Source organism: Microcebus murinus, chromosome 9 (genome assembly GCF_040939455.1).
Source record: "Microcebus murinus isolate Inina chromosome 9, M.murinus_Inina_mat1.0, whole genome shotgun sequence".
Classification (NCBI taxonomy): Eukaryota; Metazoa; Chordata; class Mammalia; order Primates; family Cheirogaleidae; genus Microcebus; species Microcebus murinus.
In genome coordinates this window covers 102,454,144-102,477,208 of record NC_134112.1, presented here as the reverse complement: position 1 = coordinate 102,477,208, position 23,065 = coordinate 102,454,144, and the positions used below count along the sequence as shown (strand labels likewise).

Sequence of the window (23,065 nt, the reverse complement as noted above, 5' to 3'; positions counted from 1 at the left end):
TCTTCACATCCTCATCAACACTACTTGTCTTTTGTTTTGTTTTTGATAATAGCCATCCTAACAGATGTTAGGTGATATATCATTGTGATTTTGATTTAAATTGACCTGATGATTAGTGACGTTGAACGTTTTTTCATGTACACGTTGGCTGTTTGTATATCTTCTTTGGAGAAATGTCTATTCAAGTCCTTAGCCTGTTTAAAAAAAATTTTTTTTTTTAGAGATGGGGTCTTGCCATGTTGCCCAGCCTGGTCTCAAACTCCTGGCCTCAAGTGATTCTCCTACCTCAGCCTTCTGAAGTGTTGAGATTACAGGCTCTTAGCCGATTTTTTAATTGTGTGCTTAGTTGTTTTACTTTGAGTTATAGGAGTTTCTATATAAGAAATATCCTATATAATTATATTATATATATATTATATATATATATTATATTATATATTATATTATATATAATATCCTATATATCCTATATAATTTTGGATATTTATCCCATATCAGATACATGGGTTGTTGATATTTTCTCCCATTCTCATCATTCTGTTGATTGTCCACTTTGCTGTGCAGAAGATTTTCAGTTCTATGTAGTCCCACTTATTTATTTTGGTATTTATTGCCTGTGCTCTTGGTATTAACTTGTGAAATCATTGCCAATACCAATGTCATGAAGGTTTTCCCCTATGTTTTCCTCTAGGAGTTTTATAGTTTCAGGTCTTACGTTTAAGTCTTTAATCCATTGTGAGTTGATTTTTGTATATGGTGTCAGAAAAGGGTCCAGCTTCATCCTTTTGCATGTGGATGGATATCCAGTTTCCTAGCACCATTTATGGAGGACATTATTTTTTCTTTTCTTTTTTTTTGAGACAGAGTCTCGCTTTGTTGTGCTCAGGCTGGTTTCGAACTCCTGACCTCAAGCAATCTGCCCACCACCTCGGTCTCCCAGAGTGCTAGGATTATAGGCATGAGCCACTGTGGCCAGCCAGTACCATACTATTTTGATTACTGTAGGTTTGTAATATGTTTTGAAATCAGGAAGTGTGATGCCTCTAGCTTTGATCTTTATTTTTGAGATAAATTTGGCTATTCATGATCTTTTGTTATTCCATATGAACTTTAGAATGTTTTTTCTTTTTCTTTTTTTATTTTGAGACAGGGTCTTGCTCTGTCACTCAGGCTGGAATGCAGTGGTCCCATTATAGCCCACTGCGTTCTTGAATTCCTGGCCTCAAGTGATCCTCCTGCCTCAGCCCTCTCAAGTAGCTAGGACTACAGGTATGCATCACCATGACCTGCTAATTTTTGTATGTTTTGTAGAGACAGGATCTCACTATGTTGCCCATGCTGGTCTTGAACTCCTGGGCTCAAGCAATCCTCCTGCCTGGTCTCCCAAAGTGCTGGGATTACAGATGTGATCTGGCCTGTTTTTTTCTATTTCTGTAAAAAAAAGCCTTTGGAATTTTGATAGTACATTGAATCTGTCAATTGCTTTGGGTAGTATAGACATTTTAACAGTATTAAGTCTTCCAGTCCATGCACATATCTTTCCATTTGTTTGTGCCTTCTTTAATTTCTTTCATCAATGTTCTATAGTTTTTATTTAAAAAAATTTTTTTACCTAAACCTTTTATTTTTTTCCCCTTGCAAATTCTTATATTGTAGTTTTTAATGTACAAATTTTTTACCTCCTTAAATTTATTCCTAAATATTTTTTTCTTTTTTGGTGATATGGTAAATGGGATTGTCTTTACTAATTTCTTTTCAGAGAGTTAGTTAGTGTATAAAAATGCGACAGACTTTTATATATTGATTTTTTTTTTCTACATCAGACGAGTAATGTGCTGACATCATAACAAGGGTTGAGGGAGGCAAATCTCACATGTGTGTGAAAACTCAGTCATCACACTTATGAACTACAAAAGGATTGTGTATGATTTTCTATCCTGCAGCTTTACTTAATGTGTTTATTCTAACAGTTGTTAAGAAAATGGAGTCTTGGAGGTTTTTTATATCTGAGATCATGCCATCTGCAGATAGAAATAGTTTTATTTCTTCCTTTCTGATTTGAATGTCTTTATTTTTCTTGCCTAACTGCTTTGGCTAGGAATTCCAGTACTATGTTGAATAGAAGTGGTGAGAGTGGACATCTCTGCCTTGTGCCTGATCTTAGTGGGAAAGCTTTCATTTTTTTACTATTAAGTAAGGATGATGAAAATATGTGGGGTTTTCACATATGGCCTTTATTATGTTGAGATACTTTCCTTTGTAGTTTGCTGGGAGTTTTTATCATGAAAGGATACTTAATTTTTTTTCCGTGCTTTTTATGCCTCTGTTGAGATGATCATGTGATTTTTATCTTTTATTCTGTTAATGTGGTGTACCATAATAATTGATTTTCATATGTTGAATTGTTGTTATATCCTAGGGATAAATTCCACTTAGTCATGGTTTATGATCCTTTTAATCTGCTGTTGGATTCAATTTGCTATTTTGTTGAGAATTTGTGTATCTCTATTCATTGGGGATATTGGCCTGTAGTTTTCTTTTCTTGTATCCTTGTATAGCTTTGGTATCAGTGAAATGCTAGCTTCATAAAATGTATTTAAAAGTGTTCTCTCTACAGTTTTTTGGAAGAGTTTGAGAAGGATTGGTGCTAATTGTTCTTTAAATGTTTAGTAGCATTCATCAATGAAGCCATCTGGTCTTGGACTTTTCTGTTTGGGAGATTTTTGATGACTGATTCAATCTGCGTACTTTTTTTTTATTCTTATAATTTTGTTTTTTTTTAAGAGACAGGATCTTCCTCTGTCACCCAGGCTGGAATACAGTGGTGTAATCATAGCTCACTGTAGTCTTGAACTCCTGGGCTTAGGAGTTCAGGAATTGCTGCCTCAGCCTCCTGAGTAGCTAGGACTATAGGCATGTGCTGCCATGCCTGGCTAATTTTTAAATTTCTTATAGAGACTGGGTCATGCTGTATTACCCAGGCTGGTCCCGAACTCCTGGCCTCAAGTGATTCTCCTGCCTCAGCCTCCCAAAGTGCTGGGATTAGAGGAATGAGCTACCTCTCCTGGCCTACAAGTTTGTTCAGACTTCCTATTTCTCTGTGATTTAATCTTGATAGGTTGCTATGTTTTTATAAATTTATCCATTTCTTTTAGATTATCTAGTTAGTTGGCATATAATTGTTCATAGTAGTTTCATAATCCGTTTGTTTCTGGGGCATCAGATGCAATATCTCCTCTTTCATTTCTAATCTTGTTTGAGACTTCTCTCTCTTTTTTTCTTAGTCCAACTAAGGGCTTGCCAGTTTCATCTTTACAATAAAAACTTTTAGTTTTGTTGATTTTTTTTTCTTTTTGTTTTTAGAGATGAGATCTTGCTCTGTTACCCAGGCTGAAGTGCAATGACATAATCGTAGCTCACTATAGCCTTGGCTCAAGCAATTCTCCCACCTCAGCCTCCCAAGTAGTTGGGTTGACAGGTGTGCACCACCAAGGGAGGTAACTTGAAAAAAATTTTTTTTCTTTTTAAATACAGAAGTCTCGCTATGTTGCCCAGGCTAATCTCAAACCTCTATCCTTAAGCAATCCTCCTGCCTCAGTCTTCTGAGTAACTGGGACTATAGGCTTGAGCCATCATGCCCACCTATCATTTCCTTCCTTCTGCTAGCTTTGGGCTTAGTTTGTTCTTCTTTTTCTAATTCCCTGAGCTGTAAAGTTAGGTTATTTGTTTGGAATCTTTCTTATTTATTTATTTATTTTTTTATTTTTTTAATGTAATCAAGATGTTTGTAAACTTTCTTATTTTTTAATGTAAGCATTTATTGTTATGAACTTCCCTCTTAGTACTGCTTTTGTTGTATTTCATAAATTTTGGTATGCTGTGTTTTTATTTTTGTTTTTCTTGAGGTATTTTCTAATTTTTGTTTTATTTCTTTTTCTATCCAATGGGGTTGTTCAAGTGTGTGTTGTCTGCTTTTCACATATTTGTAAATTTTTCAGTTTTCCTTCTGCTGTTGATTTTTAGTTTCATTCCTTTGTGGTTAGAAAATATACATGGTATGACTTTATTTCTCTTAAATTTGCTAAGATTTATTTTGTGACCTGACATGTGATCTGTCCTGGAGAAAAAGAGATTTTATGTTTGCTTGAAAAGAATTTGTATTTTTAGAACCTGTCTGTCAGTCTCAAGATCCAGAAGAGGTGATGATTCAGTTTGAGTTTGAAGGCGGGATAAAACTGAGGTCTCAGCTTGAGGGCAGTGAGGCAGAAGGAATTCTCTATTACTCAGTCTTTTTGTTCTATTCTAGCCTTCCACTGATTAAATGAGGCCCACCCACATTAGGGAGGGTAATCTGCTTTACTCAGTCTACCAATTCAAGTGTTAATCTCATCCAGAAATACCCTCACAGACATACCCAGAATAATGTTTGACCAGATATATGTGCACCCTGTAGTTCAGTCAACCTGACACGTAAAATTAACCATCACAACTCTACCTCATCTAAGGGTTTAGGATTGAATTATTTTGGAAGGAAGCAGCAGTCGAGAGCAAGGGAGAAACAAAACACCTGTTGTGATTTTTGGTAGTATTATATCGAATCTATAAGTCAATTTTGGTGGAAGTGATGTCTTTGTGATACTGAGTCTTTCAATTCATGAGCATGGCAGTGTGGGCTTCATTTTGCATTTTCCTGATAGGTAATGAAGCTGTGCACATTTTCAAATGTCAGTTAGCCATTTGGATGTCTCCTTTTTTGAAGTTGCCTAAGTGTTCTGTTCATTTTTCTATTGGCTTATCTCTTTAAAAATTAGTTGATAGGAATTCTTCTTAATATTTTGATACATGCTTCTAATACAGTATATTCTAATTCTTTTTCTATTTTCTATTCTATTTCTGATTCTATTCTATTCTAAGTATACTTCTAATACTTCATCTACAGTATATTGCACATATCTTCTGTCATTCTGTGGTTCTTTCATTTTTTAAATAATATCTTTTGATCAGCAGTTCTTTTTTTTTTTTTTTTTTTTGAGACAGAGTCTCACTTTGTTGCCCAGGCTAGAGTGAGTGCCGTGGCATCAGCCTAGCTCACAGCAACCTCAAACTCCTGGGCTCAAGCAATCCTCCTGCCTCAGCCTCCTGAGTAGCAGGGACTACAGGCATGTGCCACCATGCCCGGCTAATTTTTTTCTATATATTTTAGTTGGCCAATTAATTTTTTTCTATTTATGGTAGAGACAGGGTCTCGCTCTTGCTCAGGTTGGTTTCGAACTTCTGACCTCGAGCAATCCGCCCGCCTTGGCCTCCCAGAGTGCTCGGATTACAGGCGTGAGCCACCGCCCCCGGCCTGATCAGCAGTTCTTAATTTTAAAATAGATATGTCAGTCTTTTAAAATTTATTTATTTATTTAATACCTTCCTCTTCCACTGGATGTCTTTTAAAATTTAAATAGTATGAATATATTTTTCTATATTATATTTTAAAAAAATAATAGGTTTTATTTTTTATAGCAGTTTTAGGTTTATAGAAAAATTGAGCAAAAAGTACAGAGTTCTTCTGGCAAAGTTTCCCCTATTATTAACATACTACATCAGTGTGGTCCATTTATTACAATTGATGAACCAATATTGATACATTGATATTAATTTAAATCCAGAGTTTACATTAAGATTCACTCTGGCCAGGAGTGGTGGCTCACGCCTGTAATCCTAGTACTCTGGGAGGCCAAAGTGGGAGGATTGCTTGAGCTCAGGAGTTCGAGACAAGCCTGAGAAAGAGCAAGAGCCCGTCTCTACTAACAATGGAAAGAAATTAGCTGGACAACTAAAAATATATAGAAAAAATGTGCCGGGCAAGGTGGCGCATGCCTGTAGTCCCAGCTACTAGAGAGGCTGAGGCAGGAGGATCACTTGAGCCCAGGAATTTGAGGTTGCTGTGAGCTAGGCTGACGCCATGGTACTCTAGCCCAGGCAACAGAGTGAGACTCTGTCTCTAAATAAATAAATAAAACCTATTTAAAAAAAAAAAAGATTCACTCTGTTGTACAGTTCTGTGGGTTTTGACACATGCATATTATGTATCCACTATTTCAGTATCATACAGAATAGTTCCACTACTCTAAAAATACTCTGTGGACTATTCATCTCTCTTTCTTCTCTCCTCCCCCAAATCCTGGCAACCACTGGTCTGTTTTACTGTTTCTATAGTTTTACCTGTGACTGACAGGTATTTCCTGCTCTTAAATTATCCAGCGGCAGCTGCTATTATTATTACTATTATTGTTAGCGATAGAAATGGTAACCTAATTATGTAACAGTACGAGGAGTGGTTCTTTTTATTTTCACTGGTTAAGATAATGCTACAGTGAAAATCTTAATGCATTTAGCTTTTTCTTACAAATATTGTGATATAATTTCCCAGGAGTAAGAGTATTGAATCAGAATATATAAATATGCTGTCGTATTGCTTTCCAGCAGCATTATTAGAATAAATTTTATTTTATTCATATTGAAAATAGTGTTGTTCTTTTTCCTAATTATGTAAATAAAAATCCTTATTGTTAGAAATTGAATTTATTCAGAAATGTAAGGAAGATGGTAAAAGGGTAAAAATATCTGAAATTCCACCACTCTGAAATAAGTACATTGTTTTGTACCTCTCTCTATATCTACACAACTTAAATAATTTTATATTAGTTATTTACTGTTTTTATTTTATTAGTATTTATTTTATTAGTTATTTAGTATGTTTACTGTTTTTAGGTGGACGTATCTTCAGATTTTTCTATCTCTGTTGTTTTTGGCTTACAGTTATGCCTTCTTTATACCCTCTTCTCCCTTCCCCCAACTTTACCATCTCAGGAAACTAGTAGAAAGAGCAGTATACCTTCCATTCTTGTTACTGGCTCTAAAGTATTCTACAGCATAGGTAATTGGCTGTATACAGCTCGGTCTTCTAAATATTGTTGTTTCTTTTCTTTTTCATTAAAGTCTCTAATCTATCTGGAACTTATTTTTATATATGTCATATAGGGGTTTAATTTCATATTTGCTAACAGAATGGTGAGTGGTAGGCCAATACAATTTATTAAACCATCTTTTCCCACTGAAAATAGTGCTGTTGTACATTAAATCCTCAATTACTAGGACATATTTTTGACTCTTTGTTATGTTTCTCTGTTCTCTGTCAATTCTGGTAACAATGACATGTACTTTTAATAAAAATGATTCCATAGCATATTTGCTCTTTGCTAAGGCAAGTCTCTCTTTGTGAGTTTCATTTTCATAATTTTGTAGGTTTGTCTCATGCTCCATCCCCTTTTTCTGAGGCAGAAATTCAGACATTAATTCTTCCATATGAACTTGAGGATAATGTTTATTCAATTCCATATAAAACTCTAACACTTAATGCAATTGCAATTAAAATTACAGAATTACAATCAATTTTGGAAGAGTTGACATTTTCATGATATTTTATCTTTCCCTGTAGGAATGTGGAATATCTTTTTATTTGGTAGACCATCTTTCATGTCCTTCAATAAGATTTTCATAGTTTTCTACATATAGTCCTTATCCTTTCTTGTTTAGTCCTGTTTTATAGTTTTTGTTGCTAATGTGAATAAAATAGTTTTTTAATTTCATTTATGTATGGTCATTGCTAGCATAGAGAAAAAGCTCTTGGCTTGTGTGTACTTAGATTGTTTCTCAGCAGTTTGCCAAACTACCTCCTAATTTGAGAATAATGTTTTTTCTAGTTATGTAATCATATGACTAGTTAAAAGAAATAATTTTCTACTTTTCCAATAATTGTAACCAATATTAATTTTTTATCCTTTTGTATTCCCCCAAACCTTGAAAATAATATCCAATAATAATGATAATAGGCATTCTTTGTTTTGGGGATACAAAGGTTTTTGGTTACATGGATTGCTTTCGTTATGTTTGAGTCAGGGTTATAAGTGTGCCCATCACCCAGATAGTGTTCATTGTACCCATTAAGTAGGTTTTCACCCATCCCCCTCCTCCTCCTTCCCCCCTGCTTGATTTCCACTGAGTTTTACTTCCCTTTATGTACATGTGTGTGCTCATCAGTTAGTTCCAATTTAATAGCGAGTATATGTTGTGTTTGTTTTTCCTTTGCTTGAGTTCTTTGTAGATTCTGGTTATAAACCCTTTCTCGGATGTATAGTTGGTGAATATTTTCTCCTATTCTGTAGGTTGTCTGTTTGGTATGTTGATTATTCCCTTATCTGTGCAGAAGCTTGTTAATATTATTAACTTCCATTTAGTTATTTTTTTTCTTGCCATTGGAGTCTTATTCATAAATTGTTTGCCTAGGATGATATTTAGAAGAATTTTTCCAACATTTTCTTACAGCATTCTTATGGTTTCATGCCTTATATTTAAGTCTTTTATCTATCTTGAATTAATTTTTGTTGAGTGGTGAGAGATATAGATCCTGTTTCATTCTTCTGCATGTGGCTTTCCAATTCTCCCAGCACCATTTATTGAATAGGGACTCTTTTCACTAGTGTATGTTTTTCTCTGCTTTGTCAAAGATCAGTTGGCTGTATGTGGATGGTTTTATATTTGGGTTCTCTGTTCTGCTACATTGGTCTAGGTCTCTATTTTTGTGCTAATACCATGCTGTTTAGGTTACTATAGCCTTGCAGTATAGTTTGAAGTCTGGTAATGTGATGCTTCCAGATTTGTTTTTTTGCTTAAGATTGCTTTGGCTGTTTGGGCTCTTTTCTGGTTCCAAATGAAGCATAGAATTATTTTTTCTAGATCTGTGAAATATGACATTGGTATTTTAAAGGGGATTGTGTTGAATCTGTAATTACTTTGGGTAGTATGGACATTTAATAATGTTGATTCTACCAATCCATGAGCATGATGTTTTTCCATTTGTTTATGTCATCTGTGATTTCTTTCCTCAGTGTTTCATAGTTCTTTTTGTAGAGATCCTCCACCTCCTTGGTTAAGTATAGTCCTAGGAATTTTATTTTCCCTATGGGTATTGTGAATGGTATTGAGTCTTTTGTTTGACTCTCGGCTTGACTGTTATTGGTGTATAGGAATGCTATTAATGTGTGTACATTGATTTTGTAACCTGAGACTTTCTGAATTTATTTATCAATTCCAGGAGTCTCTTGGTGGATTCTTTAGGGGTTTCTAGATATAAGATCATATTGTCAGTGCATTTACAATTATTGAATTAAACATGTCTCATCTTTATTATATTACCTTTATAAACACTTGTGTCTTCCTGTCTTTTATTACACAGTCTGGAGTTTTCTTTTTTTCTTTTTTTTTTCTTTTTTTTTTTTTTTTTTGAGACAGTCTCGCTTTGTTGTCCAGGCTAGAGTGAGTGCCGTGGCGTCAGCCTAGCTCACAGCAACCTCAAACTCCTGGGCTCCAGTGATCCTTCTGCCTCAGCCTCCCGAGTAGCTGGGACTACAGGCATGCGCCACTATGCCTGGCTAATTTTTTATATATATATCAGTTGGCCAATTAATTTCTTTCTATTTATAGTAGAGACGGGGTCTCGCTCTTGCTCAGGCTGGTTTTGAACTCCTGACCTTGAGTAATCCGCCCGCCTCGGCCTCCCAAGAGCTAGGATTACAGGCGTGAGCCACAGCGCCCGGCCTCTTTTTTTTCTTTTTATTTTCCTGACACTTAGGGTAATTTCAAAGACATACAATTTTAATTTTGCCTATTTTAATGGTTAGCTTTTAACTTTAAGGGATACTTACATCTTTGTATTTTGATGTAACAATTTTAAAATAAACAGTATCCATGGGCTCTCTACTGTGGAAGATAAGATTATCTTATCAATTTTAAGCTCAATTTTAGTTCACTTGGCTTCTCTCCCAGGATTTTGTTATTTTTAATTTTCAAATTTTTTATTGATACATATTAGATGCACATATTTTGGGGGTACATGTGATAATTTGATACATACATATAATCAAATAAGGATAATTGAGGTATCTATCAGGGATTTCATTAGGGTGTGTTGGTGGTAGCAGTCCTTGAGCCCACTTTGTACCTGTCACTCTTTTGTGATACTCCTTTTAGTTACTGTAATTAGTTGAAACCCATAGGCCTTAAACGAAAACCTGGCTAGTACAATGTGATTATAATGGACCAGTTTAAATTTAGGTTTAGATGTTATACCTGGAATTTAAGAATACTAGCTTTTTTTTTTTTTTTTTTTTCACACCCTTCTCCCACCCTATAACTTGCCCTTCAGAATACTAGCTTTTAACAATATATATTAAATGTATTATTTGATTACTTGTGACTGGATCACACAGCTTCAATACTTAGCTATTCTTGATCAGAAGCAGGATTAAAGTCATATCTCCCCATCCCCCAAGTCAAATTGCCTTCTCTCTGGGCTAGCTGGCACAGTAGGAGGACACGCACCCAGTGTGTTTCTGCTATGAGCTCTGTTAGCATGGCTATTCCTTCCATCATCAGAAGAGAAAAGCTCAGTCACTCCAGAGTAGCACACAATGCTAGAACAAAACCCATCTTTTTCCTCTCCGTGTTCCTCTCCTCTCCTCGTTCCTCTCCTCTCCTCGTTCCTCTCCTCTCCTCTCCTCTCCTCTCCTCTCCTCTCCTCTCCTCTCCTCTCCTCTCCTCTCCTCTCCTCTCCTCTCCTCTCCTCTCCTCTCCTCTCCTCTCCCCTCCCCTCCCCTCCCCTCCCCTCCCCTCCCCTCCCCTCCCCTCCCCTCCCCTCCCCTCCCCTCCCCTCCCCTCCCCTCCCTTCCCCTCCGTCATCCCTTTCCCTTTCCCTTTCCCTTTCCCTTTCCCTTTCCCTTTCCCTTTCCCTTTCCCTTCCCTTCCCTTCCCCTTTCCTTGTCCCTTCCCTTTCTTTTCCTTGTCCCTTCCCTTCCCTTGCCTTTCCTTATCCCTCCCCTCCCCTCCCCTCCCCTCCCCTCCCCTCCCCTCCCCTCCCCCCCTCCCCTCCCCTCCCCTCCCCTCCCCTCCCCTCCCCTCCCCTCCCCTCCCCTCCCCTCCCGTTATCCCTTTCCCTTTCCCTTTCCCTTCCCTTCCCTTCCCTTCCCCTTTCCTTGTCCCTTCCCTTTCTTTTCCTTGTCCCTGTCCCTTCCCTTGCCTTTCCTTATCCCTTCCCTCCCCTCCCCTCCCCTCCCCTCCCCTCCCCTCCTCTCCCCTCCCCTTTTACCTTCCCTTTCCTGACAGGGTCTTGCTCTGTCTCCTAGGCTGGAGTACAATGGCATCATCATTGCTTTCTGTAACCTCAAACTCCTGGGCTCCAGTGGATCCTCCTGCCTCAGCCTTCCAAGTAGCTAGGACTATAGCATGTACCACCACACCTGGCTAATTTTTAATTTTTTTGTAGAGATGGGGTCTTGCTAGGTTGGTCTTGAACTGCTGGCCTCAAGTGATACTCATGTCTCAGTCTCCCAAAGTGCTAGGATTATAGGCGTGAACCACTGGCCCGGCCCCATCTTCTTTCTTGTCAGGTGTACCTCACCTTTAGTGGTGAGGAGCTGGAGTGATTTTCTCTCTCTTTTTTTTATCCCGGGTGGATATAGGGAAAAATAGGAGACACCATTACAGCTTTCTTTTGTTTTTTTTGAGACAGAGTCTTTCTCTCTCTCCCAGGCTAGAGTGCCGTGGCATCAGCCTAGCTCACAATATTCTCAAACTCCTGGGCTCAAGCGATCTTCCTGCGTTAGCCTCCCAGAGTGCTGGGATTATAGGCACGAGCCACTGTGCCCAGCGCAACTTTCTTTCATTTCACTCAGTCCCTCTGAGTCTGTCTCTCTGGAAAAGACTCATACATTTGGAGGAGAACCTGCTCTTAGTCTTACCTTTGGAATTAGAAGAATACTCTAACCAGTTCTGTGATTTTTATTCTAGTCTGTTACAGTTGCATTTTTATTTTCATAGTGGGTATCTTTCATTTCAAAATTAATAATACATTTGTTTTGATAAATGTTAGCCTTCTACTCTTGAATGAATTGTTTTCCATTAGTCTTCATTCCATGCTTTTGGTTCCTTGATTTCCTTTTGTCTATTATCTTTCATGCTTTCTCATCCTCTGCGCTAACTTCTGAAACTACTCTCCTTTGCCTTTACACACTAATTTAAAAATTATAGACTGTCCTTTGATCACAACCTTCTATTCTCCTGACTTCCTCAGTTGAGTACTTTTTTTGCAGCTTCTTCTCTACAGTGAACCTTAGTTGATTGATGTCTTTGCTCCTGTGTGTCAGCCTCCACTTGGTTTTACTTTTCCTCAACCTGCTTGGGTTTCACGGCCAGTCGTCCACTCACTCTTGCTAATGCCCTAACCAGTGTTTCTCATGCTGTGGTTAAGGGCTTCCTGGGGGTTAGCGGTTAAAACCCTGGGAACAGATAGTACTTTTGAAGAGCTGTGGGATGAGAACAGAGGGGTGCCAACCCCGCAATCATAGAGAATAATGTTTAAAGGTAGGTGGGAAAAGGGAAGCTAGTGTAGGAGCCTGGGAAAACAATCAGAGAAGGAGAAAGATTGCTGACAGAAGTTGCTGCTTAGAGGTCAAGTAAAATCATAAAGTGTAATTTGGCTGTTAGGTCATTAATGAGCACTGCCAGGGCACTTTGGGTTGGTTGATGGGCATGAAGTTAGATGAGTGGTTGGAAGAGTGAATGGTGAAAAGGTGGGAATCTGCGAGTACAGGCTATCATTTTGAAAAGCTTGGCTGTCAAGAGGAAGAAAGAGACTAGTATATCTGTTAGAATCTTCAAGCCTCTGATATTTCTTGGGGACTCTGCCTGCCTCTGTCTCAGCATCTAAGAATCAGGCTATCAGGTTTTATAGCATCAGGCTGCTTGCATTGCTGAGAGTTTTAGATTGGGTTTGCATTGAACTTTAAAGGCCATTTAGTCTCACCCTGCCTCTCATTTCTGTTATTTTTTTCTACTTCATTTATTATTGTACATTTTATCCCGGGTGGATATAGGGAAAATAGGAGACACCATTACAGCTTTCTTTTTTTTTTTTGAGACAGAGTCTTTCTCTCTCTCCCAGGCTAGAGTGCCGTGGCATTAGCCTAGCTCACACCCACTCTCCATGTATAACTCTGATTTGATAAACTTGCTTCTGTTGCACTGAGCAAATAGAAGCCATCAAAAAGTGTAATAATGTCTTTATGCTTCCACCACACATCTATTTACCTAAACTAAGCTCAGATATTCTGTTTCCTCCTCTTTCTCCTTCTCCTTTTTACTATGAATAAATTTTGTATTACTTCCTCAACTTGAGCACATTACTTAAGCAATTCTCCTGTTTTTCTCTTGCATCAGTAATTTTTCTCTCTACTGGATTATTCATACAGCCATCTGCAACTTTTTTCATCTTAAAAGAAAACAACCTTGACTTCACATTCCCTTTCACATTTCCTTTGGTCCCTTTTATAATAAAACTCCTGGAAAGAACTGTCCTTGCATTTCTGTTTCCAATTCTTCTCCTCTCTTAATCTACTTCAGTCAGGGTTTTGCCTCCACTACTCCAGAAAAACAACTCTCATCAAGGTCACCAGTGACCTCTATGGTGCCAAATCCAGTTGTCCTCAGTCCTCATCTTTCGTGGCCTGTCAGCAGCATTTGACACTGTTGGTAATTCCCTTTTCCTAAATAAACTTTCTTCACTTGGCTTTCCGCATGTCCAGTCCCTGGGTGTGCCTGCTCCCTAGCTGACTGCTGCTGCTCTGTTAGCTCGGGCAAGTTCCTTCTGTCAGGCTGACTTCTCAGTATTTGAGAGCTTCAGGGCTCTCTCCTCAGACTTCTCTTCTCTGGCTATTCTCACTTGTAAGGTGGAAGGAAGTCTCATCAGTTTTTGGACTTTAAATACCATCTGCTGATGCTTCTAATTAAACAAAAAATATCGCTAGCCTGGCCCTTTCTTTTGAACTCTACAGATTTTTATCCAACTGCCTGTTCAATCAATCTCTCGACCTGAGTGAATATGTATTTCAGATCCAATGGCGTAAACTGTACTTATTTTTCCCTTAAAACTACTCCTCGTGTAATCTTTCCTGGGTCAGGCAATGGCAATTCAGTCTTTCCCGTTTCCCAGGCCAAGCACCTAGTATTTATTCTTGCTAGTCCTGTCAGGTCTGCTTTCAAAACATACCCAGAACTCTATCACTTCTTGGTACCCTCACTGTGCAGTCTGAGTATCACTGCTCTGCCCCGGCACCTTCAGGTTTATTTTCTAATAGCACCTTGAGCAAGCCTTTTGTGCTGTGTCAGAACCTATCACCCTCCACTCAGAATGATACAGTAGGTTCCCATCTCATGCAGGGTTAAAACCAACATTTGGTGCAGAGTCATGTGTGACCTGTGCTACTGGTACTCTCTGACCTTATCTCTTACTTCTTCCTCCTCCTTGTGTGAGCACACCAGAGGTGTTCCTGCCTCAGATCCTTGGCACTGCTGTTCTTCCTGCCCCTGAAATACCTGCATTTCTTGCCTTCCCTTCTCCCACAACTCTGTTATTAAGGCATGCCCCACCCCTGCTTGCACTCCCTAGTCCCCTAAACTTGCACTGATCATCTCTGACATTATTTATTTATTGTCTGTTTCTCCCAGTGGAATATAAGCTCCATGCGGGCAACAACCTTGTTCACTGCTGTGTCCTCAGTTCTTAGAAGAGTGTCTGGTTTATAGTAAGCCCACAATAAACAATTGTTGAATGCATGAATTTCAGTCAACCTCTGTCACAAATATTTATTCTCTTGGCCATCTAATCCCTCTGACTTTAACCTCATAATTCCCTGTGATTCTGCCCACTCTTTCCACTGCTCTTCTCACCCTACTCAGACTTTCATTCCACTGTCAATAATTTCCCCCTTATTCTCAACTTCTTAGAAGAACCCCTCCATTTACGTTTCTTAATCAAGAACTGGTTTTCCTTTTTGACCTATCTCCTGTGCTCCTAAGGATTTTGGGAGGAGGTGGTAATCCTGTTAATATTTTCTAACAGGTCCTTAGACCTCTAGCAGCAGGTGATCTTTGATGCTCTTGGTGATCTTTGCTCCTTTTGGTCACTGTCAGTACTGTCTTCTATCTCCCATGTGTATTGGGAAGACTTTGACACGTGGCTCATAGTCCTCCTCTCTATTTTCAGTGTGTCATTTCTAGACCATGTCATTGTACAAATGTCCATCTCTGACACTGCCTCAATCCAAAGTCATACTCAATCATACAACCACCGTTTCTTCAGAAATCCCATGAAAGGAGTGTTCCCCAGAATGGAGTGTTCCTTAGATGTTCCCAGATCATCACCTGGAGTGGTTTCATTTAAGAGTCTTCAGGTTTTTTTTAAAATCCATATTCCATAAAAAGCTATAGTAAACCTTTATTTCTAGCAAGCTTGGACTTTGACTGTAATGAGATCTGTTCCTTGACTCAGCCTTTTTTGCCAGTCTGTCATTCCCCAGATCTGACAGAAATTAAATCGAATTTAAACAAATAACAATTAACAAATGGGAAAAGAATCTGAACAGACATTTCTCAAGAAATATAAATGGCCAATAGGTATATGAAAAAATGCTCAGCATTACCTAATCAGGGAAATGCAAATCAAAACCACAATGAGCTATCATCTCACACCTGTTAGAATGGCTATTAAAAAAAAACAGAGGATACCAAGTGTTGGTAAGGATGTGGGGAAAAGGGAACCCTTGCATACTATTGGTGAGAAGGTAAATTAGTGCAGCCATTATGGAAAACAGTATGGAGATTCCTCAAAAAATTAAAAATAGATCTATCATATGATCTAGCAATCCTGCTGCTATGTATATATCCAAATGAAGTGAAATTAGTGTTTTGAAGAGATAACCTGCACTCCCATGTTCATATCAGCATTATTCACAGTAGCCAAGATGTTGAATCAACCTAAGTGTTGGCAGATGAATAAAGAAAATGTGGTATATACATAATGGAGTACTATTTAGCCTTTAAAAAGAAAGAAATCATGTCATTTGTGACAACATAAATGAACCTGGAGGACTTTATGTTAAATGAAGTAAGCCAGGCAAGGAAAGACAAATACTACATGACCTCACTTTCATGTAGAATCTAAAAATGTTGAACCATAGAAGTAGAAGTAGAGGTGGTTGCCAGGGGCGAGGGGCACAGGAGATGTTGGTCAAAGGATACAAAGATAGGAATGATAATTTTGAGATCTGTTGTACAACATGGTGCCTATCGTAAATAACAATGTATTGTATTTTGAAAATCACTGAGAGTAGATTTTAAGTGTTCTCATCACAAAAATTTATAAATATGTGAGGTAATGAATATGTTAATTTGCTTGATCAAGCCATTCCATAATATATGTATATTTCAAAACATCATGTTTTACACAACAAATATATATAATTTTTATTTGTCAATTAAAAAAGAAATTTAAAATTGAATTTAATTTTAATATTTTAAAGAAGTTTCTCATTCGACTTCTATTTATTTTGATATGTGGTCTGTTTATTGAATAATTATTTCTCACCTATATTGATTTTTGATGCTTCTCAAATGTTAATTTTTATATAATGGAATATGTTTCATTCATCTGTCAACTTTTGGTGCCAGCACACCCTTTAAATGTATTGAAGTGTCTGATTTCGATACATTTTAATATTTGGCAAGGATAGTACTCTCTCATTGACTTTATTTTTCAGAAGTATCAGTGATGGTTTGATTCTTTACACTTTCACATGATTTTGGAAGACATTTGGTCAAGTTCTGGAAAGAAAACTCTCCATTGGGTTTTTTTTTCTGGAATGTTTTTAACTGGGATAAAGATTAGTTCACATAAATTGATATTTTTAGTAAATCTTTATATTAGCAAAATGTTCAAAATTTTAACTTTTTAATAGTTTAAATCCTTTTTCCTATAAATATAAAAGATGTCTTCTATTATTTAAAAAAGATATGCGAAAAATATAAATCATCTGTTAAATTTGTTTTATTTCAGATATGTTTCCTTCTTTTTGCTGTTCTCTACATTGTTTCCTACTTCATCATCCTCAGATACAAGAGAAAATCAGGCAAGTAGAAACATTTTTCATTAACACTTTTATTATGATGCCAAGCGGTCTAGGCATGGTCTGTGGGGTGCATCAGTAAACTGCCTGGTGGTAGTGTACTGAGTATGCCAGTGATTGAAGTAAGCAGTCACCTGGTACTGAGGGCACTAAAAATAACCTCCAGGGAATCTGACTGCTCTTAGGATCATCCTCTTAGACCAGAGTCCTTGTTTATCACAATTCTTATGTCCAACTAAGGATAGTGCTGGGCTATTTAGTATCTGGGAAATTCCAGAGTTTATGAATAGTTGGTTTCTTGGGAGCAGCTCTGACTTTAACCATTCTATTAATCTGTACCCCATCCCTTTTCTGACAACTAGAATATCTTTTCTTTCTCTACAGTAGCATAGAATTTAGAGTGTCCATGATATTCTTTAGTATTCAATTACATAGTATCTGTATTATCTCATATATATCTTTATCTAGCCAGAAGGACTATTGTATCTTTTGTTCTTTTTTTAATGAACTTCGTACTCATTAATTCAGATTTTTAGGTCAGGGTTTTATAAGTACCTAAGCAATTGCTTTACCTTTTGTTAAATCTCAGCTGTTTTTTATATAACACAGGATTATTTATCCACCTGTGACACTGGGCTAGTAGTAGGTGCTATATGAATACTGAAGGATTTCTTGATATTGTGTTATTAATTTAAACTTGTTAGACTTTTGAGAGAAATAAGGATATAGGGGTTGCTCTAGTGTACTGTTTAGTACTGTTTAGTACTGTTACTTGGCTTTGTGACTGTACTGAAATACTACTGGAATTCTGTAATCTCTCAAAAGTTTTGAAGCCCTGCAGATCCAAGATAATATCTTAGCTATTTTAGAAGATATTTTGGCCTGTTTTCATGGCATATGTACACAGAAGGAGGGGGAAAGAGAATTAATGAATATAGATGCATTGTTTTAAGGGAAATTAAGGGATGATGAGTGGGAAAATTGGCGATTTATTAGATGACTTTTAGAGTAATCCAGGAGTGATAGGAGAGTGTTGAGGACCCTGTACATAGTAGTGTGCTGGAAATAGAATTGAAATGAATATGAAATATTAAAACATTCTATAAGACTTGATGATTGGTTGGATGTGGGCACAACAGTATAAAAATTGTGACTGTGTTATTTTGTGGTCCCTTTGATTGTAAAGCTATTTTGGGCATCCCATAATTAAGCGTGGAGACTGGACTAATAGAATGGCCCACATATACCATTGACATTGAACCAGATGGGTGCACAGAATTCCAGAGACCTAAGGAGAGAGACTTTGAGGACATTACATATATGAGGAGGGGCCAGGAATCCTCTGCCATGTTCTTGTAATGGAGTATAGTCTCTTTAGCTGGGAGGTTTAATGAGAGGACAAGAGATGGCTGATAGACAGGAGAGAGGGAAGGGGGAAGGAGAGTGAGTATTGGAGTGAAAGCTGGCTGCTACTTTAAAAAGGTACAGAAAACTTGATATGTTAGTGTCTGTAACTCGAACAGTAATTATGAATTATTGAGGCAGTAGTATCCAAGGTTATTTCGATGGTCCAAGAGAATCCTCATCATTACCATTGCTAATAATCAACTCACATCATAGAACATAAGATGAGTTCAAAGATTCTAGATTTTAATTTTATAGTAAAAACTTTTGTTGGCTATTATTAACTAGAAAATTTTATTCATTAGCTGTTTTACTTCACACTGTATAATAATACACTTCTAGTGGTCCTAAGGTTCTATTAAATTTTATTTTGTTGAGCACTCATATGTGGGAAATTTCAATTTACATATGGTAGTTTTGTTAATGAAGAATTTTAATTAATCAAAACATTCCATTCTCTAATCATATACCACCTACCTGAGTTAATGAGATTTAAATTTTGATCTGTGCTGAAATAAATACAATGCTTTTTGAAAATCATTTCTACTCAATAATTGCTTTTTAAAGTTTATATTTTTAATAAATTAATGAAACATTTTATTGGAAGATGAAAGCATATTAATACCATAAACATTTTTGCAGATGAACAAGAAGATGAAGATGCCATAGTCAACAGGATTTCGTATGTATTTTAGAGTTTATTTGTTCTGTTTCTAATTCTGAAGTCATGAATTCTCAAAACTCAATTCTAATTTTTTGACAGAAAAATATGGACAATTTTAATATATGGAAATTTTAATAATATGGAAAAAATTTTAATAATATGGAAAAAAATTCATTCACTTAATGCATTTCAATGCATTTATGAATATTCTATTCTTGGGAAGCACATATAAGCAAATATATAGGGATAATTGAGGATTATCTCCTGTTAAAATCTGCTTATTTAAGAGCTGACAGATTTTATCTTAAGAGGATTTAATAAGGAAATGGGCCTAAATTTGGGAAAATTCAGGGCCATAAGAAAAATAACCTCTTGGCTGTTTGATCTTGAACCAGGCTGCAGACACCTCCTTTGGTAAATTGAAACTCTACCTGCTGTGAGCAAAGAGATGGGCCCAGATTGTCCTTCAGGTTCCTTATGTACCCTGGTGAGATATGATAGAGATGTCCTTAATTTTTTTGAAGTATCAAACTGGATGGAAAGCAGTGAATTTCTTTCTATTTTTGCTTGATTAAAATGCAAAATTACACAGATGTACCCACATAGAAGAATTCTGTATTCCAGGATTTTTAAATTGATAATTCAGAGTTCTTTCGAAGTAATCTTAAATTTACAGAAAAGTTAGAAGTAGGATACAAAGACCCCTACTCCCGCCACCCCTGAACTGTTTGAGAAGTTGCTAACTTGATGGTCTACTTCCTCAGGATACTTTCATGTATAATTCCTATAAACAGTGCATTCTTCTATGTATCTACCATACATACAACCATCAAAATAATAACATTGGTACAGTACCACTCGCACCCCATTCAAACATACCCATTGTCCCAGGAATGCCTTTTACAGTAAAGGGATCCAATTCAGAATCACACACTGCATTTGGTCATCATGTTCCTTTAGCCTCCTTCACACTGAAACATTTCTTCAGTATTCCCTTGGCCTTCCTGACCTTGACACTTTTGAAGGTTACAGTCTAGTTATTTGGTTTTGTCTGATGTTTCTTGTAATTAATATCAAATTATGCATCTTTTGCTGAAGGGAGTGAGGAGAGGAGGTGAGAAAAAGGAAGGAGGGAGAGGTGGTGAGAAAAAGGGAGGAGGGAGAGAAAGAGATTACATGTGCTCATATACACTTAAATGCACATGCAAATATTAATATTATTAAATGCATTCACATACAATGGAATAGTATTCAGTCATAAAGTATTCAGACACAAAGTACTGATACATGTTGCAATGTGGATGAAGCTAAAAAACATGCTAAGTGAAAGAAGCCAGACGCAAAAGGTCACATAGTGTATGATTCTATCTGTAAGAAATATCCAGAATAGATAAATCCATCAAAAGCAGATTGGGTGCAAGAGGCTAAGGGAGCGGGGAATGGAGAACAGCTGCTATGAGTATGGTGTCGTATTTTGAAGTGATGAAAATGTTTTGAACTTGAAATAGGTGGTGGTTGCACAACATAGTGAATGAACTAAATGACACCGAATTATTCACCTTAAAATGATAAATTTTATGTAAAGTACATTTTGCCTCAATAAAAAAATACTTTTAGCTAATAAATGACTTGAATAGGCCTGATTTGATTCATAACTGAAAAATGAATAGAAATAAACCCTGCTTTTTATTATATTTGGCAGTTTATTTTAAATGCCTTGGGAGAAGTTGAATAAATAAAAACAACTATAACTTCATACTGACAATTCTTACTCTCTGGGTTTAAAACTTAGGCCCAAAGCTTGATGTTTTAAATTTATAGGATTAGGGGGTCTTAGTTTTATTCCTAACACTGTAACATTTGTGAAAATTCTTCAGTGAATTGTCATTTTTTTCTGTTTAAATTACTGCTTCGGTAAAAGTTCACTCAGCTCAAAAAGACTAACTACAATGAATCACAGATTGAATAAAGAGTAGATACTCTTTCCATGTGAAATCCTCTGGGTGTGAAGGACAAGGGAGATGTGTGCCTCTCTCCTCTCTATTTAGTCTGAGTACCACTTGGGGTGGTAAATCTACTTAAATGTTCTTAGAAGTCAATCATTTATAAACAGAAAAGAACACATCACTTTGTCTTTTACTCCTAGAAGTGTTCTGAATGAAAACGTGGTCATACACTATTTCCTTGTGACAACTCTCAGGAGCAGGCTTCCCTTCCTTTACCTGTCTCAGGAGCAGCTGGCACGGCCTGTCTGAGGGGTTGAGTTTTCCCAGTATAGAGGTGGTTTCTGTATCATGGTGGTGTGTACAGACATCCTCTTCCCAAGGGTCAGTGGGTTTATGTAAAGTTATAATAAATTTGGGGGGGGTTTAGGGGAGAGGGTAATCTGAGAGGAGGAGTCTGACCTGCTCTGCCCCTCGCCGGCCCCTATTGGTGTCTTTGTCCTTCACTGTGATGGAGTGAGTGAGCACTGACCAGTTAGGCTGATCCGGGTTCAAATTCTGAACTCAAGATTAATTTGTGTCCAGAAGAGATTGAGAAACATTCATTTTCTCCATATGTAAAATAGAGCACCCACTTACTTTGTAGTCCTGTTGTGTGGATTAAATAACATACACCAAAAAAAAAAAAAAAAGATCTAGAGTAGGGTGCTTGATGTACAATAGGTGTGAAGTCTTTGGGTTTTTTTGGAAACAGAGTCTCACTCTGTTGCCCAGGCTAGAGTGCCATGGCGTCAACCTAGCTCACAGCAACCTCACACTCCTGGGCTCAAGCAATCCTCCTGCCTCAGCCTCCTGAGTAGCTGGGACTACAGGCATGCACCGCCATGCCTGGCTAATTTTTTCTATATATTTTTAGTTGGCCAATTAATTTCTTTCTATTTTTTTTTTTTTTTTAGTAGAAATGGGTCTCGCTCTTGCATCAGGCTGGTTTTGAACTCCTGACCTTAGCGATCCTCCCGCCTTGGCCTCCCAGAGTGCTAGGATTACAGGTGTGAGCCACCGCGCCCGGCCGGTGTGCAGTCAATGTTACCTGCACCTTAATGCTTTTGACCTGTTTTGTCTGCCCCAAATTCCTTTTTGTCAGATATCCCACCGTGTTAATTCTCTCATCTCTGTGAGTTTGGTTTTGCTTTGTTTTTTCCCTAAATCTCAACTTTTCAATGAGGCTTATCCTGAATGCCATAGTTAATACTGAAACCTGTGTTTCCTCCTCCTCACTTCCAATCCTCCTTACCTTGCTTCATTTTTCTGTAGCACTTACCCTCTTTAATATATTCTACATTTACATACTTAATTTATGGTTTATTGTCTGACTCTCCTCACTTCAATATAATAAGCCCTTATAGGGCAAGAATGTTTGGTGTTTTGTTCACCATTCTAAAGTGCCTGGAACAGTCCTGGCCATGAGCACTCTAAATATTTGTCTAGTGAATGAACCCCACCAGAAAGACTCAGTGAGTTAGTCTCCGATGTGTGCTTTAACAAGAGCTCCGTGGGTGCTCCTGATGATACTGCTGGTGAAGAACCACCGATTCAGAGTGAGGTATTAGGCAGCCCGATTCACGGATCACCTGTTATTGATTAGCTGAGGTGAAGACTTAAGATGGAATACTGGCACACCAACATTTTACAGATGAGTAGAGCCTGGGAATGAAAAAGTAGAAAGGGTGAATGTTGCAGAAAGAATTTTAAGGAGGAAATGATGCTTATCAATTTGAAATATCATAGAAGGCCAGATTGCAACTAGAAAGTATCTGATGGATTTGACCACAAGGAAAACTTTCTCAGTACTATGGTGAGGAATAGAAATCCTGTTGCAGTTCATTAAGGAAGAAATTGAAGATGTAGAAGTAAAGACATGGCATGTAAAATCCTCTTAAGCCTTCTGTAAGAGCAGAAACACCTGAGGATGTTTATCCTTGGTGGGC

General features: G+C 37.4%; 1 protein-coding gene and 1 non-coding gene across 5 annotated transcripts in view; one reads left to right on the top strand and one right to left on the bottom strand.

The window, feature by feature from the left end:
- Positions 1-23,065, top strand: part of LMBR1 (limb development membrane protein 1) — a 146,819-nt gene that overhangs the window by 4,937 nt on the left and 118,817 nt on the right. For all 4 annotated transcript variants that reach the window (XM_076006756.1, XM_012786269.3, XM_012786267.3 and 1 more), the window contains exons 2-3: positions 16,997-17,069; positions 19,113-19,152. In XM_076006756.1, the coding sequence (XP_075862871.1) occupies positions 16,997-17,069; positions 19,113-19,152 (113 nt within the window). The remainder of the gene's footprint in view (positions 1-16,996; positions 17,070-19,112; positions 19,153-23,065) is intronic.
- On the bottom strand, positions 1,818-1,919 carry LOC142873226 (small nucleolar RNA U13). The gene has a single exon (XR_012921266.1). It is a non-coding gene; the product is annotated as a small nucleolar RNA U13 (small nucleolar RNA).